The 25,000-nt window shown below is 41.2% G+C and overlaps 2 protein-coding genes across 3 annotated transcripts in view; both read left to right on the forward strand.

Moving 5' to 3' along the window:
* Nucleotides 1–7,259, forward strand: part of foxp4 (forkhead box P4) — an 85,220-nt gene extending 77,961 nt beyond the window's left edge. The window contains 2 exon segments of the mRNA XM_031848473.1: nucleotides 926–1,119; nucleotides 1,670–7,259. Of these exon segments, the coding sequence (XP_031704333.1) occupies nucleotides 926–1,119; nucleotides 1,670–1,817 (342 nt within the window). The 3' untranslated portion in view covers nucleotides 1,818–7,259.
* An 8,507-nt stretch (nucleotides 7,260–15,766) lies between these two features.
* mdfi (MyoD family inhibitor) overlaps nucleotides 15,767–25,000 on the forward strand; it is a 24,630-nt gene continuing 15,396 nt past the window's right edge. The window contains exons 1-3 of one of the 2 annotated variants that reach the window (XM_031849614.1): nucleotides 15,767–15,867; nucleotides 16,222–16,571; nucleotides 17,735–17,936. In XM_031849614.1, coding sequence (XP_031705474.1) covers nucleotides 17,786–17,936 — 151 coding nt within the window. In that variant the 5' untranslated portion in view covers nucleotides 15,767–15,867; nucleotides 16,222–16,571; nucleotides 17,735–17,785. The remainder of the gene's footprint in view (nucleotides 15,868–16,221; nucleotides 16,572–17,734; nucleotides 17,937–25,000) is intronic. The other variant, XM_031849623.1, reaches the window with a different exon arrangement.

A 25,000-nucleotide genomic window follows, 5' to 3' on the forward strand; every position in this document is an offset into this window, starting at 1 on the left:
CCCATTTCTCTCTATCTCGCTCACACACACACACACACACACACACATACACACATACACGTAGCAGCCAATCGCAATCAAGGGCACCAATATCAATTCCCTCTTATAATTAGCAGAATCCCTAACGACGTTCATGCCACCTCCCTCCTCCCACACCAACACACACTCACCTCCCACCTCACTTTCTCACACATGTGCCAACTCTGCACACACACACACACATACACACACACACACACTTGATCCATCTCTTCACTCCTTTGCAGAGATACACACCGAACCCACACACACATGCAATTTTGCCACTGAGATGATTTATAGCGTCAAGTAGTTGTCAATTAAGGTTACCGCATAAAATTATCGCCTGTTCCAGAAAATCCATCTCTTAGCTAGTGAGAATTCCCTTCTTTTTGTCTTTTTTCCCCTCCTTTGTGAGCGGGGAGGTGGGGTGAGTCTCTCAGCTAGTGCGCAACCTGCCTCATCTCAGAACAGCTGGATGTGAGCTGTGACAGAAGCTGCCCCTGTTGGTTCAGTTGTTTTCTCTTCTGCAGACATTGAGGTTTTACCGTGTTTGCGAGTGCGTCTAAGTTGAGGTTGTGGATCAGTCTCGCTTAACATTCCTGTTGAGACTTTCTTACGAACACACGCACTTATGACTTAAAAGCACAAGCCGTGATTGGGGGGAAAGCACTGTATATAAGTGCCCTCTAGTGGTTTGTCAAGTTCACTAGCAAGTTATTGGATTTAAATGTGCTCCGTATGGAAGAGCTCTCATCAGTGCATAAAGAAAAACTATATCCATCATTCATTGTCACTGTGACCAATTATTATACCGTGTTTAACGTGTTATGTGTGCACTTATAAACACACTTTGAGCATTACAAGTTAAATGTATAAGTAAGATTTAGATGTTTAATGTGGCCGGACAACGCTGTGTGTTTGTGTGCAGGCGGCTCTGGCAGAGAGCAGTCTGTCCCTGCTCAACAGCCATTCCATGGTGTCCCCGTCTGCGGCCAGCCTCAACATGCTGCATGTGGGCCACGATGATGTCAGCTCTACTGTGGAGCAGGTCAACAGCAACGGCAGCTGCAGCCCCACACTCAGCCCTCACCAGTACAGGTACACTTGGACGCACGCACACGTGCATGCTCAAAAAAGAAGAAGAAGAGGTGTAGGGCCAGTGTATAAGACTAATAGTAGCATCTTCATCAGCAAGTCAGTGTTGTCTATCTATATAATATATTATGATATATATCTATATGATGGAGGTATGATGGCGATACTGATGCAAATATTAACATCTTCATAGAAGATGGCTGACGAGAAATCATTTTAGTTTAGTTTAGTTTACATAACTGGACAGTCTAAACACAATTCACAGACCTCCACCGACACTGACATATATTGTGTACATTCACCAACTACAACCTTAACAGACAATCTTTTTGTGCTCTTGTTGCCTCAACTTTACTAAACTTTGACTGTACATAAGTGACAGCACACATGCATTTCCAAAAGTAACAGCAAAACTACCTGGATAGCACTCGTTACATTTTGAACTAACTCTGAACGTGCCAGAAAATATTTGCCGTGACAAGTTCTGCTTTTGGCAACTTCCTCTAAAACTTTACCCCTCGCCCTGCTCACAGCTGTTTGCACTCTCCTCCAGCCACCAGGTGCATGTGAAGGAGGAGCCCACTGATTTGGAGGAGGACTGTCGGTCAGTATCCCTCCTGGGCGGCGTTACACACAGCCTCCCTTTGCCGAGCGACGAGCGTGACTTGGAGGAGGATCTTCCTACTGAGGAGCTGGAGTAGGAATGATCCCAGATGGAGCAGAGGGACGAGACATAGCGAGATCAATCCCTGAGCCCTCTCGTCAGCGTGAAGAGGAAAAAATAGCTTCAGTACACTTAAAAGAAAAGAGAGAAAAAAAGAGAATGTTTTTTTTTTGTTTTTAAGAAAATGCAAGCAACCAAGGACAACATTGAGAAACTCCAAACAGGGTTAGATGACCTCCGTTACTTTCGAACGCAAAAACAAGACTGTGGAGCACTGCTTTACCTCCATGTGTTTTGTCTTTTCCAACACTTGGCTCAGAGGTGCAACACCACTCAATGCATACACACACGCACAAACACACATTCACACAGAAACACTTACACTCATTAACTTGTCAAACCATGTCTCATCATCCCCCCTGGTGAAATCAGCCTCTGTGTAGAGACCCTTAGAGGTTAGGACACACACTCTCCTCCTTGCCCGACCACTCTGCATACGCCCTCCTCGCTGTTGTCTCGGGCTGCCTGGCTAGCCGTTATATCAGTTGAGAAAACACACAAGTGTGTGTGTGTGTGTGTGTGTGTGTGTGTGTGTGTGTGTGTGTGTGTGTGTGTGTGTGTGTGTGTTCGAAAGAGAGACACACACACAGGATTATGTGTATATAGATTTGGAGCAGTCACCAGGGGCTGTGCAGACGTGTACCTCTCCTTCGTCCCCCTCTTTGAGTCAATGACTTGCTTTTTCATTTTCTTTGATTTAAATTGAAATGAAACTGTCGGGCTTCAAGATGGGAAGGAAGGAAGGAAGAGCGCTTTCATAGCTCAGCAGTGCCCCAACACTTCTGCAGAGCTGGCTCCTGTCTCCAAGTCCACGTGTGAGCCCATTGCGAGGCTGTGGCCCTGGTCCCTGTCCAAACTTCTGCCCCCAGCAAGACACTTAGTGACGAACATCTTTTAAACTCTTTGCTTCTAAGTGAGAGAAAAGACATTTTCCTACCGCACCTCCATCCCTTCCCATCCCCACCCCAAAAAGACTGCAGGAATAGGACCATATGGTGCTGTCCTTCTCCTCTCCTCCGTCTGCGGATGGAGCGATGAGCTTGGAACACTTTGAGAACGAGAAGAAAAGAGGGGAAGCAGAGAGAAATGAGGGTGGAAGCGTCGACAGAAATATTGTGACTAAAAAAGAAAACTGTTCATGATTATGGAATATAACAAGAAAAAAAAGTGTGGTAGCTTTTGTCATTTCCTTTTTTTTTTTATTTGATGTTATTATCATTGTTTATTTTTGAGGATCAATATTTCCACGGTGGCGTTCTGTTTCGACGTACCTTTTCTAAGGATGCTGTTTTTGTTTTTGTATTGTAAATTGTTTGATTTACTCTGGCTGTTCACACCATTCCAAATGAGTATTGGCAAAAAAAAAAAAAGAGATAGCGCAGTATTGTCCCAACTTGTGATACCCGACCCCCCCCACTCCTGCCCCTTTCCCTTTCTGTCCCAAGTGTAGCAGGCAAGAAATTTGGAAATAGCACTTAAAGTTGCCATTATCCAGACAGATTATTTAACAGCTGAATCTTGTTTTTAATTCTCTCTCATTCACTTGTTTTTGGTTGTGTATTTAGTTGAGAAATATCAGTAATGCTTTAAAAATATATATATTATTACTGCAGTCAGAGAATACCTCGTCCCACAAAGGTTCTGCCTGGAACTGTGTCCAAATTGATTAACAAATAAGGGGGAATTCTTTCCGTGGGACACCAAATGTGGCAACTCTGCTCAGCTTCGATTCTAAGCTCTATGGTCGTAATAGTTACTGTGTAGACGCTATCTGCAATTCACTGTGTGAGTTTGTGTGAAAGGAATAGCACCTGAGATTTATTTTTTTGTTTGTTTTCCGTGAGCATAAAAGCATTACTTTTCTCTACAGTGCCATACCAAATTTAACATACATTTATTTTAATCTATTATCTGCTTATTCCCATTTTATTTTTGTTACAGGTAACCAAAGAAATATGTAGAAAACCAAAAACCCTGTAGTTTATTTTGCCCTTTTTTGAGTTTCCTTTTTATTTTCTTCGTAAAGAATTGGCCAAAAGACAACAAACCAGGAGTTTGAATTCTTGTTATTGTATTCATATAACTATTGTGTTCCAATTATACATGACTTACAGTGCACACCATTCCGAAAAACCAAAGTGTGTAAAGCAAACCAGAATTTGGAGACATCAAAGCTTTTACATGATAAGCGGTTTACGAATGACTCGCATTTGGTATGAGGCCAAAAACTAGTATTATCAAACCTCGCACAGTTCCTCTGAAAAACAAAAAGAAAGAGAAAAGAAAAAAGCACTTAGAGGTGAAACCCTGTCTCTCCCACGCTCAGGCTAAACTGTGTTTCAAACACAATCCTCGGACTGGCCCTACTGCTGTTTGAGCAGGCCTACAAATGAGGCACTCGTGAGACATTTGAACACTTTTTCGCTTTACAGGATACTTTTTCTGGTGCTGTCGTAACAAACATTTGGAGTTTTTCAATCTAGGGAACAAACACGCCCTATTGGTCTGTATGTAGTATTTGCAGGAAGAGGAAGTGTACTGTAATGTGGTTTCAAAGGTCACATCTTGGGACAGGGAGGAGTTATTCCAAAAACATATATATTACAATAAAGAGGGAACAACTCAAAACAATAGAGAAAATATACCAATGTAAGAGGAAAACAACCAAGGGACATCATGTAATTGAAAGCTGGGTTCATATTTTCATACTATCTCTTGCACGATTTTTCTTATTTAATGAAAGAACCTTTCTGATGACTTTGTGTTCAAACAGGACTGTTTCCTGTCACATTAGAGACTGATTTCTAACAAAGTACAAAGTGGCAGACAGACATCTTGAAACGAGATAAAAACCAAAAATAACACTACCTCCTTTTCAAAACAGTTCAACGCATAGCCAATAGGAGACTGAGCTCTCTTCAATATTTTCTTTTCCTCCATTCTTCCTCGATGATAATAAGGAATGCCAAAACTGTTGTTACACTTACTGTATTACTGACAGAAAAAAAAAAAAGAAGTTATTTGGCGATCCGGACTCCCTACCACATCTGCTTGAGCCCAAAAACATAGAGATGTTTCACTTTCCATGGAATTAAAAATGACTACCTCTCCTTAAACCACATCTAAAGCACTCTCTACGTCTCAAAGTGTGTTGTGAAGTGCTCACTATATATGAAAGGTTTTCTATCAGCTGTGTAAAAACTGACCATATTCCTGCACCCAATTAGCACTAAGCTATGTGAGCAGCCTCTCAACTGTGTGCTCTGACTGTACGTGTGCTCTTCGTGATCTACGCCAACGAGAAACTGGTCGTTAATGGTTATGTGGTGTTGCAGGGAGCTGGTTGTATGTGTTAATGGTGGACAGACTATGTCAGTGTCACATCACTCACACAAAAACACACACACAGGGGTGTAACAGAAGCATAGAAGCAGAGCGATGGGTTAGTGCAACGGAGGCTCAGACCATCCAGGTATCCAAAGACCCACAACACAGCAGCACCCGCTTCACCAAAACACTCGCAGAGACGCTGAGAGGACTAACACACACTCGTAATAAAACTCATCACTACTAGTAATATCCAAACCAAGAGGAACTGCTGCATACAGTACATAGATGATCTCTGACTTGTGCTTTAAGGTACACCTGTAAACAAGGCTGTTTTATAAAGATGTAGATTGTTCACAGGTCGCCATGTAACACTTCTGTTCTTTCTCCAGCTTGGCATAACACGATGTATTCTTGTATAATAATGCTTGACTTATCTCTCCAGGGCATTCTTTCCCATTTTGTCCTTTGATTTTTCTTTTCCTTTTTTTCTGCACCTGTTTAGCTATTGTAAAGCTTTCAGCTCTGATTCCTATACTGTACTGCTAATGCTGAAGTATATGTATTTATCATATTAAGTGCTGCAGGTATCTCGGTTTATTAGTTCCGCTTTGTTTTTTTGTTTCCATTTTTCAGTTCTTCATAAAACGTCTGGGACGCTGATTTTTTTAAGTGTATTATCTCTAAAAAAATGTAAAAGAATAAAAGTTAGATCAGTGGTTTAGGTAACACCTGTTTGTATATTTATCTTAGCTAGGTCTATTTTGATACTTTTTTGTCTCTGTACTGCATTTATGCATTTTTAAGGAAAGAAAAAAACAAATGGAAAACAAACTAAAAAGTTACTTCATTATGTATTGATACCTCAGAAGGACTTTTTCTCAAAGACAGGACCAAAACCTCTGAAAAGAAAATGAGAAAAAATGTAAGAATATGTAGCCCCTCTCTTGCTTTAAAGAAAAAAAAAAAAAAAAAAACAGCGGAGCTCCAGAAAGATATTGCTGTTGGTCCTCTCAGGTGCCAATATGTGTCCCAGCTCCCTGTCACCCCCTCCCTCTGACCCCTGACCCCAGTCATTCCTCTGCTGAACTCTGACCCACGGAGCTGTCAATCATCTGCAGGCGCCATGGGGGTGTCACTGAGTCACAAACCTGGCTGGTGGTGACCAGTCACAAACCTCATCTCCCAGTCCCACAGAGGCAGATCAAAGGCTGACACTGTTGCATTTTTGATACTCCTCCTCTTGCGTAGTCCCAATACCAAAACGTTGAATGGCTCTCAGAGATGCAGCTCATCCTCTGACTACCAAAGGCATTGAAAGCAACCATTTGCTTAGTCCAAACTCCTGAACTGTAACCAAACTGCAACCAAACCAATGCCACAACCTTAACCAAACAAAAACCAAGCTACTTCCAAAAGTCTCCATCGACTTCACTGATCACCTTTACTGATAGCTGTTATCTCTCTTACATCCACGTAATGGTGTTGTAGGACCAGCCTGCATCCTATTGGCTGGTGACTGACTCAAAGGACACAGGGAGCCCAAATCCTGACTTGTGATTGCACAGTTCTGAGGTGTCATGTGAGAGGAAAGGGACTCTCAAAGTGGATGCATTGCCTGACGGTATTATCAAGTAGACAGCCACAATCCGATGGATCTACCACTTCAGCTCTCCTCTGGTTAAACCTAAGGAATGTGTGTACATTTTCAGCAGTGACTCTCTGTTTCGTTTCTTAGTTTCAGTTTACCTGTTTACCTCTCTTTATCCTTTGATTTTTGTTCTGTTTCTTGTTATTTGAAAGTGTGACCCGAGGAAGAGGCGGGGACAGGGACTGGGTGGTGGCTTTAGACAGACCAGTGGAGCCCAGCCCTCTGACCCTCCACCCCGGGTAGCCATGTAATGCCAGTCACTGCCCTTTCCTTCATGCTGTATAAAAACACACACATATATCTGTGTATTTGTAACCTGAATCTTCTTGTGTCTGTCCATGCAGACAATAAAAAACTGTACAGTAGGTCTAGTTGCATGTAATCTGTACTAATTATTGACAATGGCATTATAAAATGCAATAAAATACTTATTACACTGTCCTTCGCTGCGTCCTTGTTGTTTCTTCTCCAGAGGTACATAGCAGCGCTTCCCAGCTTGTTGGACCATCTAAGGGCTCACAAGATGGTGAATAGGAAAGAAGAAAAAGAGACATGTTGGAGCTATTTATTTGATATTAGTATTTTGTTATTTAATTAATAAGTAGTTAGTATTGTTTAATTATTTTATTGGATTGATTGTTTGATATATTAAGATTGCTTTTTCTCTTTAATAGTCATTTGTTTAGTTATATTATTTGTTGTTGTTTGGGTAAATACTGTGGGCACCTGTGGCTATATATAGGAGTAGGTAGATAGGACCAGCATGCACCGGGGTGGGCTTATAGATTTTACCAGCACAGGTGAGACAGCGTAAGACAGGAGTTTTCTTTGTTCTTTTTGTTTGTTTGCTTGTTTTGTTTGGCTTACTTAAATAAATAAGCAGAATCGGAATCCTGCATGGACAATCTATACTTCTGCCTGCAGAATGGTTTTTCTTCATATATATGTTGTCTCAATGTTTTTTCTATCTATTTGCACTTTATTATCTGTATTATGTTGGACTGGTGAGAAACTTTTTTTCAACTCCTCTGTATGTTCGGTACATATTGAGAAATTGACAATAAAGCTGACTTTGACTGGAAAAATACCAACCACGGTGCATCAGCGGCCTTTGATTATTGTTTGTTTTATTTTGATTTATTCGACAAATGGCCACTACAATACATTTCTGCAACACAAAATTATGTTTATTTTTTGACTTCCCTCTAATCTCTGCTTTTCTCTTATGGATTACTGCATAATTTGACCTCCTTAGACCTCATTCAGGTTTTGATGTATATCAGTCTGCTATGGAAAAATTACACAAACTGAAAATTTTCATACTGTAAAACTATTAGAAAATGACTGTTTCAGCAAAAGAATAATGCTGCACCAAATGTCCATGTTAAAATCATGTTGACACAGGTTTAGTACAAGCATTTCATTTTTTTTTTAAATGATAATAATACCTCAGATTTATATAGCGCTATTCAAGGTTTTCAAAGACTCTTTACAAACTGTTAAATGAATGAAAAAACAAGCAGTAAACTCTTTAATATGGACATAAAAAGAAAAAGAAAAGATTAGAATAAAATTGTGTTGACTAGGAAATAAAAACAAGGGGAGCAAGTCTAAAGATGTAGGGTTGATGACAATGTGGGGGCATTTTTCATGTGGTTTGTTGATGATTTCCACAGAGAAGGAGCGACAAATGAAAACGCTCTGTCACCCCGGGTTCAGCGCTTGGTCCTAGAGACATCCAGGAGGTTGGCATCAGGAGGGGCGTGCTGGTGGAGGAGGTAGAAGAGGTTTGGGGGACCCAAGTAGTTCAGGGCCTTGCAGATGGTGAGTAGAGTAAATTAACATTTTACACCTCGTAATTAGAAAACTGGTCATTTATATTTGTGATTAAAAATTAATTTTCTTGTAAAAAAATCTGTCATCTCCCTTTTTACAACCGCTGTCGCAATCTGTTTGCTGGTGAAGGGTTCATTATGAATTGAGTTGTCTTGAGGACAATTGATAATTTGCCATTTTAATAGTTAAAGGCCGTACGATTTTTCATATAGAAAATTCTCTTCTTTTAGTTCATAGTCAAACATATACAAACATTTAAACTTTAAAGAATGTATGAAGTCATTCCTGTGGTGCCATCGCCGTAAAGTCGTTCATCAATCCTACCTGACATGTAAACCTCATTAGACGACAAGCTGCTGCTCAAATGGTAACATTTCCTTGAGTTACAAGTGCAGCCTGTGTCAGCCATGCGAGGCCTTCAGAGAGGTCAGCATGTGTTGTGATACTTGAAGTGGCCACCAGGAGGAGTAAACAAACCGGACAACACAAGCAGCATCTCATAAACACAAACCCAGCAACAAACATCACTTTGGTCCACTGACGTGGTCCGACCAACAGGGTGGGCCAGAGAGTGAAGAACTGTCCCAGAATGAACTACCTGTAGTGTGTGTGATGGAGTGAATTACATAACTGCAGGTGGCTGAAGTCGTGTAAGATTATAGAATAGGTGCTGAATATGGTAGAAACTAGTTTTTGTGACCTATAGTTACTTTCCCTTCACTCACCTGCTCCATTTTTCCTTCTCCTCCTTACCTGTGTCTCTCTACTGCGCAGGTTTGGCGCATGCCCTACAGCTGATCTTTAAACCTGCACACCGCATGCAGGGAGAATGTGTTGCCACAGGGAGAAAAAAACTTTGTTTAATCTTGTGCTTTTAGTGAACTTCTCCGTTAGTCAGCTGGGAGGAAACTCACTCTTGACGCTTAAATCCCTGTGACATTTGGTTTTGGGAGAGACTCCATCTTAATCTTATTGCAGACACACATGCACACGCACACAGAAACACACTCACTGGCATGCACACATCGTGAATGCTAAGCAGAAACTTAGCACTATATACTTGCACAAGGTGAGCCAGGGTGCAGAGCAACACACAAAGAGGTTATTCTTGGCTGACACTAGTGTTTGGCATTAAGCGCTGAATATATTTCTTAATGCTCGTCTGGACAGAGTAAGCAGTAGGTTTGTGCACAAACCTGGATGTGTACATGTTAATGCATCTGCTTGTCTGTGCATGTGCATTGACTTGCAATGCTAAATAAATATGGGTGTGTGTGTGTGTGCGTGTGTGTGTGTGTGTGCTGCTCATTCCAGCATGGAGAGCACTGAGGTCCAGGCAGACCTTGTGAGTCACAAAATAAATTTACTGAGAGCCATGCTAGCATGTCTCTCCCTATTCACACACTGTCATCCTCCCTCGCCCTTCTTCCCCTCCATATTTGCGGCTGAAGGAGTGGGCTGCCCCCCAAAAAATATATTGACTCACTCAAAACAACACAACATAATGTGTGTCTGCTGCTGCATGCACTCACATGGATCTGCTTGTTCAATCTAATGAGCTAAAACGATTTATTTCTCTTGTGTCTCCATTGAAAGAAATATATATAACTGATAACATTCAAAGCACGTGCAAATGTGTTTTCTTTAGATTGATGTTACTTCCTCATTGCTTGGACCCCACTGCTGTATGTTTACATTAATAACTGACCTTTTTAATATAAAATGTGTAGAAACTGAATATTAGGGATAATTGTTTGGTCTTGAAATTCAAGAAAATGTCTTGAGAAATGTCCATCACAATTTCCCAGAGCCCATCAATAATCCAAAAATCCAAACATATTCACTTACATATCATATTACACTGATATATAACACAGAAAAGCAGCAAATTGTCATATCTCAGAAGCTAGAAACAGTGGATTAAGTCGATTAATTGACTAATTGATTAATAACATTGGTTGCATAAACATCAAGTCATCTCCGTTGAGCTCTGTTAATAAATCCCTCTGTCTTCAGCAATGACCAATTAGATCACATTCTTTGAATCAAACTAATATCTTATATAAAAAAAGAACATACAATCATACATTTTAAAAACATGGCAGACAAAGACAGCTCTACGATACTTTCCCAAACCAAAAAGGAACACAACATAATGTTGAGTGGATGGGATAGTATAGTGTGTGAGCAACAACTTGACTTGCACAAATGCTGGATCGTTGTTGTTAGTGTCTCTCTTTCTCAGGTATGCTTCCCAAGAACCCTCAGATGAGTCATGAGTCTGATGAGAAAGGGACAAACATGGAGAATGTCACTTTCGGTGAAGCAGAGAGAAAGAGAGAGAGAGAAAGGGAGAGAGAGGCAGAGAGAGAGAAAGAGGGAGAGAGAGGGGAAGAGAGAGGGAGAGAGAGGGGAAGAGAGAGAGAGAGGGAGAGAGAGGCAGAGAGAGAGAAAGAGGGAGAGAGAGGGGAAGAGAGAGGGAGAGAGAGGGGAAGAGAGAGTGAGAGAGTGAGAGGGAGAGAGAGAGAGACAGAGAGAGACAGAGAGAGAGAGAAAGAGGGAGAGAGAGGGGAAGAGAGAGTGAGAGAGAGAGAGAGAGAGAGAGAGACAGAGGGAGAGAGAGGGGAAGAGAGAGTGAGAGAGTGAGAGGGAGAGAGTGAGAGGGAGAGAGAGAGAGAGAGAGAGAGAGAGAGAGAGGGCCCCAGCTACAGAACAAAAGCATCTTTGTGAGTGATTGGAACCACATTTTCAGCCTCCTCTCTCTCCCCCCCCCACCTCTCTCTCTCTCTCTCTCTGTCTCTTTTACTCTCTCTCTCTCTATCTCTCTCTCTCTCTCTCTCTCTCTCTTAAAACCACTGAACAATCAACGTCAAAAGTTTAGAAAAATATTCGGAGACGGTCTACGCAGATACTCTCTGTGTGCGTGTGGCTCCAGTTTCACCTATACACACACTGTACTCACACACAAACACACACTCTCTCCCTTCCTCTGTCTGGACGCTCTCCCTTTCTCAATCTCTACATGTCCCTCCCACCCTGCCTGTCTGCTGATCTGATGCTGGGTATAGGCTCTGGATGTGGCATCTCATGCAGTCTGGGCAGAAGTCCTGGAGCAGTGGAGCAGCTCTCACCTCAGTCCTCCCGTGCTGGCGAGCTAGAGAAGGCAACCTGCTCTTTCTCTGCTGGATCTCAGTGGACTGGAAAGCCTCTGAAGCCTCAGAGGCCTAAGCCAAACAAAGAACAGGTCTACGTGCTGTGAGAAAGGTAGAATGGCTGTCACTATAGTGAAGCATGACTTGATTGCCTTTGTGAGGACACGTTGCCCTTGGTACTGTATGTAGCAGAACTTATTACTTTCCTTATGTATTGGTCCTTAAATTGGCCTGTATATATGTATATATATATATATATATATATTAAGCTAGAGTTGTGACTCAGTTGCTGAAAAAACAAATTCTATACTAAGCAGTAGCATGAAAGGAAGTGCTATTTCGTACTTACGTAATATATGCAACTAACTATTAACTTAAATATTTTGGTGTGGTGAGTATTAAAAGAGTGGGTTGGAATTTTTTAACATAATGTTGTCCCTCTTTTTTACATATTCACTTAATGGAAAGAACGATACCACTCTCATAGACTGTATAAAACATGGAAGCAGTCTCTGTGAAGTCACCCATTGGTTTCTGAAAGCTCAGAGTGTGTGGGTCCGTCCTTCGTCATCTTTGCAGTGACGACACAGCCTAACGTCCGGTTAATCCAATAATTGGCAAAGAGGTGGATAGTCGGTTTAGCTGAGGCTGGCCTGGATAATGCAGCGGTGGAGACAACTAGCAGCTCGCGACCTGGTACGGCTCCCACCTGTCACTCAAAGCGACCACGCCCTTAATCATGCCTTAACCTCAATATAATGGAAGCGGGTGAGTGTAAAAGAGAAAAGGTCAGCCCTTATACAGTTGTATGAATAGGAAAATTAGCTATAGCGACCAAACATTTTTTTTGTTGAAAAAGCAGCCATGTCCTGACAAAAGGTAACAAAAGTTACTTCCTGGCCTAACCCCCCTGTGAAACACTGAATTGTAATTTAGACAAATTTAAACAAAACGAGACATAACATCTCACTTTACAGATGCTGGTAGGTGGGATTTTGTTACCTTTTGATAAAGCCAAACCAAGCTATTTCATATTGACTGTGCAGCCATGAGAGTGGCCACCTTCTCATTTAACTCTGCAAGAAAACAATTTTCCACAATGTCGAATTATTTCTTTAAAGTTTGCATGTGTATGTGCCCGTGTGTGTGTGTGTGTGTGTCGACAGCTGATTTGAGGAATGTGGAAGGACACCGCCATGTTCGTCTGCTTGGTGCACTAGACCTTGGACGGTCCAAAGAGTCCCCGTTCACCTCGACATGGAACTGCCAATTACTGTGGAACCTTTAGCCACAATGTAACATCAATACTCGTCAGGGTCTATTGGAGCTTGTATTTGGTTTATTTATGCGGCGCTTCTGTTTTCATAACACCACAATTGTACAGCGTAATTTCTAGGTGATGTGATGATATCAGATTAAACATGAGAATTTCCCTCATTAACACATTAAACACATTGTGATCATGTGACTTTGTTGAAATGAGGGTGGATTGTAATTTGATACAATTTGGGAGTGGTCTTTTACTATCCTGTTAAAAATGAAACCTGCAGTAGACGACAAATTGGTGAGTTATGCATGTAAAGTAGCAGGGAGGGCAACTATTTGAAATGTTTTGATATGAATTAGCTCAAAGAGCCTTTGAAAGGCTGCCATTGGTTGGTATTGTAGCGGTATAGGCTTTGTTAAAATCATCCATGGGACGGGTGACATTTATACAACTCAAGATTATCTGTCTTCATATCTATAAGAATTATGTGTAACAGAAATATCTGTATCATAAAGTGAGTCTGGTCTGCTTTACCCCTGGTAAAGCACAGTATGTGTAAAAATAAATACAGACAATAAATAATCCTGCTGTAACTCTGATTTCTCTGACTGATTATTGCCCACACAAACTCTGACCAGACAGCCGCTGAGACCCCCACAGGGCATGAATCATACAACTATTTGTTGGTGTCAAAGCCTGTCTGTCTCAGATGAGTGATTGTACACACAAATTGAGGAGGAGGCCATCCAGTTGTTTGCAAAAAGGAAGCCTGTCTCAGAAAACGCCTCAGAAGATTTGCTGCCGTGAATTATCTCGTGTCTCTGCCACGCCCCCCAAACATCCATCACAGTGAAACAGTCTCATCAGCCACAACCTCCAGGTGTCAACATGGCACAAGCATACAAGGCCTCTCAGTCATGTGCTGTTTTCCTCTTGTTTGTCATATCAATAAGTCAAGACTATTCTCAATAATACCTTCAACAAAGTTAGATAAGTTGTGGTTTCATTTGTTAGAAAAATATTGCAAAATGTAAGAAAAAAAGTTTGGGTTCAAATTAGACAAGTAGGCTCATTAGGATCATTATTGTTGCCCATTAACCGATACTAATTTATACTGTTGCAAATTAAAATACACTACATAGCATGGAGTGTTTTCTGTATATATGAAATGTCATGTTTTTATTTACTTCGAAACACTATGTTGTTGCTGAGTGAACAGTGGTACCAAGAGTTTTAAAACATGAATATCAGGTCCTTTGATACGCAAACCTATAACAAAGAAGTTTTCAGTAAAAGTTTAGTTTCAGTCCTTCTGCTTTTGATATCAAAGTTACCATTTTTTAAACTTCCGAAAATATCCAGCTGATGTCAATGGCAAATAATAATATATAAGGTGGGGATGTGCTTTTATGTGTTTTTTTGTAATTGCTGTTGAATGCACAATCCCTATCATGAGCATGACTCATGACCTTGTCTGTCTTGGTCTTGCGACATATTAAAAGGTCTCGTGAGCACCAGAGTGAATGAAGAAAAATTCCCACAGTGAGTCACAATAACATGTTAAACTGAAAACAGTGACAAAACTATGTGTTGGTTCCTCAACAAGTAACATTCAAGTTTTCACATAGTAGATAAAAAAACAACATTCTTTGACAAAAAGTAACCAATGAACTCCTCTTCCCTGCAAACACCAACGGTTATTATGTTGCTGTAAGAGATTAAAATGGCATTAATATAGTGGAAATCAGGGCCGGGCCAGGCCTGGGATTTCGGTGGCCCTAAACAACATTTCGTTTTTGGTCCCCCTGACATAGCCTCTTATGGGCTGTGTCCACCAAAGCGTTTTCCCCAGCTTAAAAAGGCCTCGCTGTGAGCGCTTGAGACTTTGGATGAAGCACATAGGTCGACAGACCTGCGGGTCAAACAAGGAGGGGTTTAGGCCACAACACTACTTAGTTAGGTTGAGGAAAATATCATCGTTTGAGTTCAAATAACCATTGAATTGACGTAACTACATTATGTGTTTTTTATTTATTGCGTTACAAATAAATCAACATTGTACTTCTTGTTTAATATGGGAAACTAACAGCGGTCTCCTGGCTGGAAGATCGCTGGTTGTTATTTATCAATATTCATATATGTAGAGCTTCATGCTATGTAATTACATGGACGGTGGAGAATCCACAGATTCTTCTAGCAAGCTGAATAGAATATTTGTCTTGTTGGCGTTTTGATACAGCCACAAGGCAGCCACGAATAGACGGAGCTCCCGCCAGTGCGAGCCAGTCAAACTTGACTAAGATGGCTGCTGCCAGGCCTCACGGTAGAACGAGTGAGTCGCAACAACCTGACGGTTGTGGCGAAAATGGCACATATAAGAAATGTTTGGGTAATATCATATATATGTTTGACTGAGTCGTTTCACTTTTAAATGCACACGTTGTGTGTTTCGGGTCATGGTGCATTTATGTGATTTAGAAAGCTAGGAAGTTCTAGTTTTTTTTTATTCTAGCTTCCAGCGATAACGAACATGCACGGTTAACTGACCATGAAATGATCCCGTATCTTTTAGCCACATCTCACACACACACACACACACACACACACACACACACACACATAAAAGAACGCCCCCCCAAGTGGTTATGGCCATTAACAACCGCATTATTTATGCCGGCGGCCGGTGTCAGCGCCTCCCTCGGTGGTTACAGTTTAGGTAGAGACATTCCACACAACACTGTATATTGGACTATAACTGAGCACCACAGAAATGCCACAATCTAAGTGATTTTGAGTGAGTAAATACAAATGTGACATTGTTCTCTTCTCTATTATTAATGGCAAAACATATGGTTCCTGAGCTCGTAATTCTTGATGAAAGCTGCCCTGTTAGTGCTGTGCCTGGTTCGGGTTAAGGGGGTAATTACATGACAGTATAGTTCAGCCCAACTAGTTTGTAGCCTGGAGGAAGCACAATCACTGCTGACTGTAGTTCCCTGTCCAATAGCAGCAGCACAGAAGTCTGAGGCAAAGTATAGCGCGAGTGAAGGGAGAGGAGAGACCGAGTAGCCTACACAGGACGGGTAGTTCACTGCTCAGTTTAAGAAGTTTGGGACGGTGGTGTAGACTATTTGGACTTTGTTTGCAGAAACACAATAGAAAGTGAGGAAAACCTGCAGTGCAGACAAAGAGCAGTCAGCGAGCTGCCTGCAGAGACGCACAAACTTCCCAACATCTGGTCTGCTGGAGGACGGGGCGAGCCGGAGAGAGACACTTTGTAGGCGGAGAGAAAACTATCTTCGCTGGAGAAATATGCATTGAATCGGGCGCTCTGGGCACCTACATGAGCCGAAGAGCGATTTGGTGGTCGTGTAGGGTGACAATAGTGGAGGGATAGAGAGGACAGAAAGGGTCTCCGAGTGCGAGAAGTCCACCTGGAGCGGTCAGAGAATGAATTAGCCGAAGGTTTGGCTGCACCGTTTCCCAGCCAGAGAGAAGGTAAGAAGTTCTTTTTTTGCGTGTGGTGGTGCGTGTGGTTTTTCTAGGCAGAAAAATGATCGGCTCACTGCAGCTGAGCTCGGTCTGAGCATGCAGGGACTCGTTTAGGGAAACAGGGCGCAGACATGCAATAAAGGTAAACAGAATACGCCCGTTAATTAGCCTGCAGTAACATTTAGTAGCCCATATAAAAATTGTACTTTTAATTTCAGCATACATTTCTCTTGAAAGGTAGACACAACTATTTTAAGCGTGTACACGTAATGCACATTTCAGCTAGAAGTTTGGCACTGTTTGTGTGCGGTGCAATGTCTGTTTCTCTTTCCCCGACATTTCTTTACACTTTCTCACCTCGTCAAAAGTATAAGACTCAGCTCACTGTAGTTATTTAGGGGTGAATACATTTTTATGAACTCGTTAAACTTCGCTTCATCAAGCACTTTCGCAAAAACTCAGCTTAAAAATGTTTTGGAGGCAGCGAGTGCGGCGCAAAGCCACGGGAGCGCGCAAACAGCTGTCCAGCTGAGTTTCCCTGGCAGGGTTGGCGCGCGCCAAACACATGTTGGCACGTGACACACTCAATTAGTCCCGTGTTAATGATGAGAATAGAACCTCCCGGGTGCTTGGTTCTGCATGTCTCCTATCTGAAGTATCAGATGAAACCCACGTGACCTCATTACAGGAAGCTAAGCCTGTATGTCGCTTAGCAACCATTTAGTAAGAACTAAGTCTGGGGCCCAAAACAACATAAAAAATAAATAATTTAAATTATAGATTTGTGCTTTTACTTAGGCCTATAATTTGTTACTCTTGTCTTTGTATCTGATGCTATTAGTTAAATATTGCCGAGCTATACATTCTACCCATATTTTTATTATTTGCACAACATAAGTTTAAAGAGTTTAAATACTTTTAATTAAAAGTAGGCTATGATTAGGCACATCCGTTGTTATACCACTGTTTCATGAGAGCAGCCTCCTTTAGTGATTCTATAGCTGGAAGCGGTTCATGCTGGTTCAAGTTGTGCCTGATTACACCTTTTTCTCTTAAGCAAGGCATGTTGGCTTGTTGCTCGATTTAAAAAGATAATGAGAAGTCTTTCGCATGACCCATGATGACATCAATGTAATAATATTTATGGCCATGTCCTCTCTCTGCTTTAGGCTCACTCCTTGGCCCCGCCACCTCCTTCCATAAGAGCCAGGCCTACGCCCATGGATGAGGAGAGGAGTGCCCCTGCCATCTCCCCAGAGCCACCTGATGAGGGGGACCCCAGTCTACCAGCTCCACAACCCAAGTCACACGCAACCTCGACAGAAGAGAGAGAAAACAGCTGCCCGATCCCAAAGCCCTGTCCTAGTCCAGGTAAGGAAGAGGTTGCAAAAACACACAGACCTACACAAACTGCTCTTCCAACTCTGGTGTGTATGTAGTTATGTGATGGGTCTGAAAAAGCCTTGAATAGGCTAATGTTTGTACTACAAAGTTCCATTAAACCTCCTTTGTTGTTTTTTGGTGTGTCTTTGTATAAGCGTGACTGCCTCAGAAAATAGTTAGAAAGAGATTAAGCCATTTATTATGAAAAAGAGCAGCTGGCAGATTTGTTCTGAGAGAGGAGACCCCTCTCTGCTCTTTCATGTATGTAAAGCTCATCATAGTAGAAGGTTGGCCAGTATATGAGTGAGTTGCTGGATGCAACATATGTTCCTTTCTTTACAAGCTATAGGGGACCTTCTTACCCCCAAAAAGAAAAGAACAGTTTATTCACCTTTGTGAAAGTCTGTATAGGTTGATGTTAGTTTTCCACCGTGGAATAGTCTTGAGTCATTGTTATGTTTAAAGCTTTACACACTGATAATTACTAATACTCAGAAGCTGAGTTCCAGTGACTCCCACTGAACCCCCCAAAAATCATTGTGTGTTTTTGGTGGATGTCATGGTGACTGATGAAGTCAGAGGCCTTCTCACTGACGGATAAAAACAGTTGTGTACTGAGGTGATCGGTCTGTGTGGGGGACATACCGCCTTGGATGATCTGAGGGGTCAGGACCAATTCAGCGCTGTGGAACGCTTAAAAGGCCCCAATGAGACTCCTGGGAATTGGGGAATGACCCCATGACCCTTCCCCTTTGTGTGATTGGTTATGGTAAGGGTTGACACTGAGGCGGGAACGAGGGAACATTGACCAACTCAGGGCAGTGTTATGCCTGAATGACTCATCGAGGATAAGCCAAAATGAGTCAAGTTTCCTCAACATTCAGTGAGAAAAATACACCATGGACTATGGCCGGGGTCATTGATAGGTGGACCGCGGTCCGGGTCCGGACCCAAACACCGTTGTATATGGACCCAGACCTAAAACCGATAGATAATTGAGAATTATTACATTTTGATGGAACCCCCTTTATTTTAACCGGCGTAGCTTTTCTAGCCTTTACTGCAAGAGGGGAGGAACATAATATCGTAGCTTTTTTGATTAACATCAGTTCACCCTGAATGAACTGAGTTTAAAGCTGCAGGGCAAAGATAATTCAGTTCAGTTAATTTTTCTACAATTAAGTACGTTTTTTATAAAGCTTTCTGTTATGTATTACATTTTTTTAATCCAGTCCTTACTTAAATAAACATTTAGTTATTATTAGATTATGTATTATTTATCATTCATCCAGTTCAATCTGACAATAAATATTGTTTGGATATTATTCAATTGAACTTTCTTTATTTGAAATGTCAGTTGTTGACTACATACAGACATTAATACAACTGTTGGCTACTTCAATATATATGGGACTAACTCATAGCTCAAGTTAGACATTATTGTGATGTTCCGGACCTTTGCATGAGGAAATTCTCTCTACCTGGACCTCGTTGAATTTGAAGTGAATACCCCTGCCCTGTGGGGTGATTGGGGGAAGGCGTGTTATGAAAGTGTGCAGATATTTAAGTGGCTTGTTTTCACGGGATCCTGCCACCAAAACCTCCAATGGTTGATTTGGAGTTTTTTTTTGTTTGTTTGTCTTTTAATGACAAGTCTCAACCCAATCTATTTTGATTAATGTGTTGAATGTGCAAAAGCATAGAATCCACACATCTCTGTTCCCCGCCACACTGCGGTTCACCACGATGAGTGTAACTACAGCATCAGATTTAATGATGATACCTCTGCGAAGACTGTCACAGTTATTAAACTGTAGGCTTGTGCCTGAACATGTTCCCGTGGCTGTGCTGACTCTACCTGTGCTTGCTCCTCGGGAAGCCAACACACAAAGTACAACTGTGGCTTCCCCCACTAAAGTTAGACGGCTTGTCTGGCTGACTGGTATAATTTGTGTGTGTGAGTGTTTGTGTGTATGCTGACGGTAGGTGGGTGAGCCAGGGTGGGGAGGAGAAGATTGGTCAGGCTACCACTGAGGGCAACAAGGCCCTGCTTTCAGCGCTCTGCTTCACCCCCCACCCACCCATCCCTCTGCAGAGTGCCGGGCTTTGGAACAACACAACAGGCTCATATATAGATCTAACTGTGGCTTGAATCTTTTTGCCCATTTTCGCTGATGGATGCCTTATTAGAAAGGGATAACAGGCTCCAAGATGGCACTCCTTTATTCCAATCAAAGCTGCTTAGCCAGCACACACACCAGAACATTTTTTTCTTCTTCCTGGTTTACTTCCTCATTGTAAAGTCCAGGACAAATGTGCAACAGTGTTTTTTTAACCTGTTTTACCCAAAATAATCAATAGCAAGTGACATATATGTCCCACCAACAGCATTTGTCATTGACATGTATGGCAGTTGCTTGAGCTGTAAAAACTTAATGTTTTTCAGATTTTTCAAAAAAATAAGTAAATTTAAGAGTTATTTCTGTATGTTGACTAACATAAACACGGACATCTGTGTAAATGTCATCCACACCTGTTGTCATATTTCTGTTCCTATTTTCCCATGTATGTCGCTTAGTAGCTAGCTAGCTATGAAGGAAGATGCCCATTCTTAATCCTGGTTGCTTGATTGGTCAACTTTTTCCAATCTGCTGAACCAGATCTATGTGAACAAATCTGAAATGTGTGTGGTGTTAGTTCCTGACGGCTTGTTCAAGACTACAAAACGCCTAAAACGCCATGCTCAAAAAGTGGCTCTCCTACGCTTTGAGAAGGTTTTAAATATATAACCCATTTAAGGTTTAAGAATACAGATAATTCAAAGAATTGTCCTTGTATGCAGCTAAAGGTGTCCACTCTTAAGTTTCACAGTCCTCTTTTTTATAATGGCTGCTTTGGGGGAAATGCTTTCTGTGCGGTGGTAGACTTTTGTTGCAGTATCACGTTTTGCCACTGGGACAAATTGGCATGATCTCTGCCACGCCGTGCCCAGCTCTCTTAATTGATGCTTTAGCCACACAGAGCATTGTGTATACAGTAGATGCTTGCCTGTCACATACTATGAGCTAACACTATGAACATCTGTACAATCAAATGCAGTTGGAGGCAACAAATAGTGACCCTGTTGTGTTGATTCATTCTGTGCTCAGTGTTTGAGGCCATAGTTCAAGTATGACCAAATCATAATGCACCAGATGAGTTCGGTGAGAGTTTTAGCCCTCTTGTCACCTCATATTTGGATCGCAGTCTTTTCTGCTGTAAATCCATTAAGCTCTGCTCAGTCGTTACAAGGCCATTGAGCAGTGGTGTGTGCGTATTGATAGATGCCTCTCGCTGTTGTGAGTGTTGCTCTCACTCAGGCATGAAGATGCAATGAGGCTGTCTGTTTATATAGGAGCCTCTTACTGTACCACCACATCCTGAGTCCCTCGTTCTCTTTCATCACTATCTCTCTCACTCTATTTTTTCTCTTCCTGTCTTTTTTCCCCCCACTTCCCTGCTTTTGTCTCCGTTTTATCTTTCTTGCTGTCACTCTCTGTATTAGGGCTGAGCTGTTTTTTTTGTTTTCATACTGCAATTTGAAAGATGCCCCAGACGCCGTTGTATCTGGACCATGAAGTTATAACCAATATAATTGAGAAATATGACATTTTTCGTGGAGCGCTTCTATTTTAACTGTCGCAGCTTTTCTAGCCTTTACGGACCTCGTTCAGCAGTCAAGGAAACACACCGACCAATTATATGCGTCGTAAACCATCTCACGTCATGCTACCCGGCCAATCAAATATGTGTATTCTGATGAGCGTCCAGACTCTTTTATGTTTATTATTCCCACAACCAGTTTAAAACCAGTGAGTCTCATGTTCAGAGACCGTGGCGATTATCAAAAGCGGCAATGTGAAGCGCCTCTACGAGACTGAGCACAAATCTTTTGAGCAAACGTACCCACTCACATCCAAAATGAAGGCCCAGAAAAATAAACCTAAGAGCCATATGATCAGAATCCCAATACATTAATTCACTGAGTCCCTGCACACAATCTTCTGTGTTTAGAAGATAAGAATATAATATCGTGGCTCTTTTGATTGACATCACTTCAAACCTGAATAAACTGAAATTAAAGCTGCAGGACAATTCAGTTCAGTACTTTATTTTAAGAGCCACATTTTTCAAAAGCTTTTTCTGTTGTGTATTGTTTTTTTTATCCAGCTCTTATTTGACTTGAAATGAGAGAAGAACATTTATTTATTGTTAGAGTATTTATAATTTATAGTTAATACAGTTCAATTTGAAATCTGTAATAATAAATATTGTTTAGATATTATTCAATTGAACATTATTTATTTGATTTGACAGTCAGTTGTTGACTACATACAGACGTTAATACCACTGTTGGCTACTTCAATATATATGGGACTAAATCATAGCACAAATTAGATGTTATTGTGATGTTCCGAACCTTTGCATGAGGAAACTATCTTGAACTGGACCTCGCTGAATTTTAATTGAATACCTCTGCACTAAAACTATGGTTCTAACTATGCCCTGCATTATTATTAGTGTCTGAAACTATAGGAGGTTAAAGTTTTATTTGGAGCTTGTTGACAGTTATAAGACAGAAAATGAAGATTTGTTTGGTAATATGATCTCTGGTGCTTCTTCCTGCTGTCTCTTTATCCTGAGTTATACCGGCGCTCTCTTATAGTGTCTATAATAAAAATGATACAATTCACTCTCGACATCACAGTTTATTTTATCTCTCTCTGAATTCCAGCATGCAGATTTGCCTCCTTGTCCCTCTTTAGAGTCCCTGAGGTTTGTTGAGGCTTGTGTCTAATTTGGTTTCTCACAGAGATAGAAATAAACTGGGAGCAGTTTGAGGCATTTTTTTACAGCATATTTGAACTACGAAAATGAGCATGCTTTTTTTTCCTTCACCACCTCGCAAACATTTGATAAACTGTTGCTGCTGCTTTGGTGGCGTTCTCTCTCTCTCTCTTTCTCTCTCTCTCTCTCTCTCTCTCTCTCTCTCTCTCTCTCTCTCTCTCGCACCACCTCCTGGCTTGAGGCAGACATCCCAAATCCTCCTAACCCATGTCATATGCTGTTGACAGTTAGTGTCAGCATGATGTGATAGTACTCAATAGCCAGCAAACTGTCTGTCTTGTTGAGATACTTGAGCCAGGGGCCTGTTACTGTACAGATATTGCTACAGTGACAGATTAGATGGTTACCACTTCAAGGGTGTGGTTGTTGTCTCTTCCAGTGTCACGTCTAAAGTTGAAGAAGAGGGGTTATGTAGCCTGAGCGATACTGTTGTTTAAGCTGATATTGATGAATTAGAATAATACAAGTCAGTATTAACAATATATTAATGTATATTTGCATCTGCAATAACTCAATGTCTGCCTATGTTTCAGGCTTCTCGTGTTGAAAGCAACAGTATAGCATATTTTCTAAGGAACCAGAGGATTCTAAGAGACAAAGTAACACAATTTAATTCCCACAGTTCAACAGTAGACAGTTTTTGTCGTTAATGAGCTTACAGGGCTTGATTCTCTCAGCAGCTATAATCTCTGAATTGGGACATATTCCAGCACTGCACTCTCACAGCCCCTCTGTGCAATGGATATGTGTGTGTGTGTGTGTGTGTGTGTGTGCACCTTTGGCTGGATTGCAGCTAAACAATTGCCTCTTCTTTAGTTTTTATATTTGTTGAGGGATGTTGGGGCATCGTTTCTGCAGTTGTGTTCTTCTCTTTGTGTTTTCCTTCATGCTGGTCAGAACCCCAGCGGTTGTGTGTGGTTTCAATCAGTTCCAGTCATTATCGCTGGCCAGAGAGCGGCTACTGCGCCGGCTCCACTATCTCCGCTCTGCTGAACATTTTTTTGTGCTTGGATGCTCTTCAACTCATCTCATTGTATCTTCTTTCCAATTCGCTCAACTCGTATCTCTATCTTTGTGTTTTTAGCGATGAGTCAGCAGGGTGTCCACCCATTTATGTATGTGTGTGCCTGAATAATGCACTTTAAGGAGGGCTGCAACTGTAATGATCATTTGTATTATCGACCGGACGAATTGTTTTTACAATAAATTGATTGATTATTTAGTCTATTAATGAATTGAAAAAGCGGTCTAGCTCGCTAACGGAGAAGTGAAAAAAAAGAGGATGATTATAAAATAAAAACAGCAGGAATTATGTAAAAAAGAAGAGACTCACAATCCTTTATTCATGCAGAGGGACCTTATGATTTATGATTACCTTATTTAAGATTGTTTGGTTGCTTTTCCCTAAAAGAAAAAAGATGCCTGTCCTATCTGTGATGCAATGAAAATATTTGTTTCCTAACAAAATAAATGATAAAGTTATTGATGTATGTTTTAGTGCCATTTCAAGAGTTTTAAACATATTTTGATAATAACAATACTATTTTAGATTGCGATTGTGCTTTTATAATTTAATATGATATGCTTTATCATAGTATTGTATTCCATTATCTATACTTCATAGTATTGTTTTGTTATTGTATAGTGAGTCTACTGTATATTTCACATGCTGCTTATATATTAAATATAGCATATATTTGATGATATTATTTTAATATTGAATTTATCTTATATTTTTATCTCAGTGTATCGTATAATGCCCATCACAATCACAGCGTTAAGCCGCTAATGCTCACATTTCAGTATCAAGAACCAGTAAGTGACTCATAATTAATCAATTTCCAAATTGTTAGTTTAGTTTCAATTCGTATGATCAAACGCTGCACACAGATATTGACATCTTGACAACATTAAACAGAGTCGCAGCTTAACATTCCAGCTGCATAATGAAAGTTTCACTGTAAAACTCACATTCTGGATGCTGGTTTGCTGGGGGGGGGGGAGCGTATGTACTGTATGTCTTTGCCAAAGGGATGTACTCAACTAAGAGACCTCCTTTACTCTGCACATTAGAAGTTTGTGCCTCTGAGAAAGTACTAGTGAAGTTGTAGAGACAGGGTTGAGGTAGTTTAAAAGGCAGCAGGTAAACTGAGCTGAGCACCCAC

This window comes from Anarrhichthys ocellatus, unplaced genomic scaffold, assembly GCF_004355925.1.
Source record: "Anarrhichthys ocellatus isolate YVR2014 unplaced genomic scaffold, GSC_Weel_1.0 scaffold1, whole genome shotgun sequence".
Classification (NCBI taxonomy): domain Eukaryota; kingdom Metazoa; phylum Chordata; class Actinopteri; order Perciformes; family Anarhichadidae; genus Anarrhichthys; species Anarrhichthys ocellatus.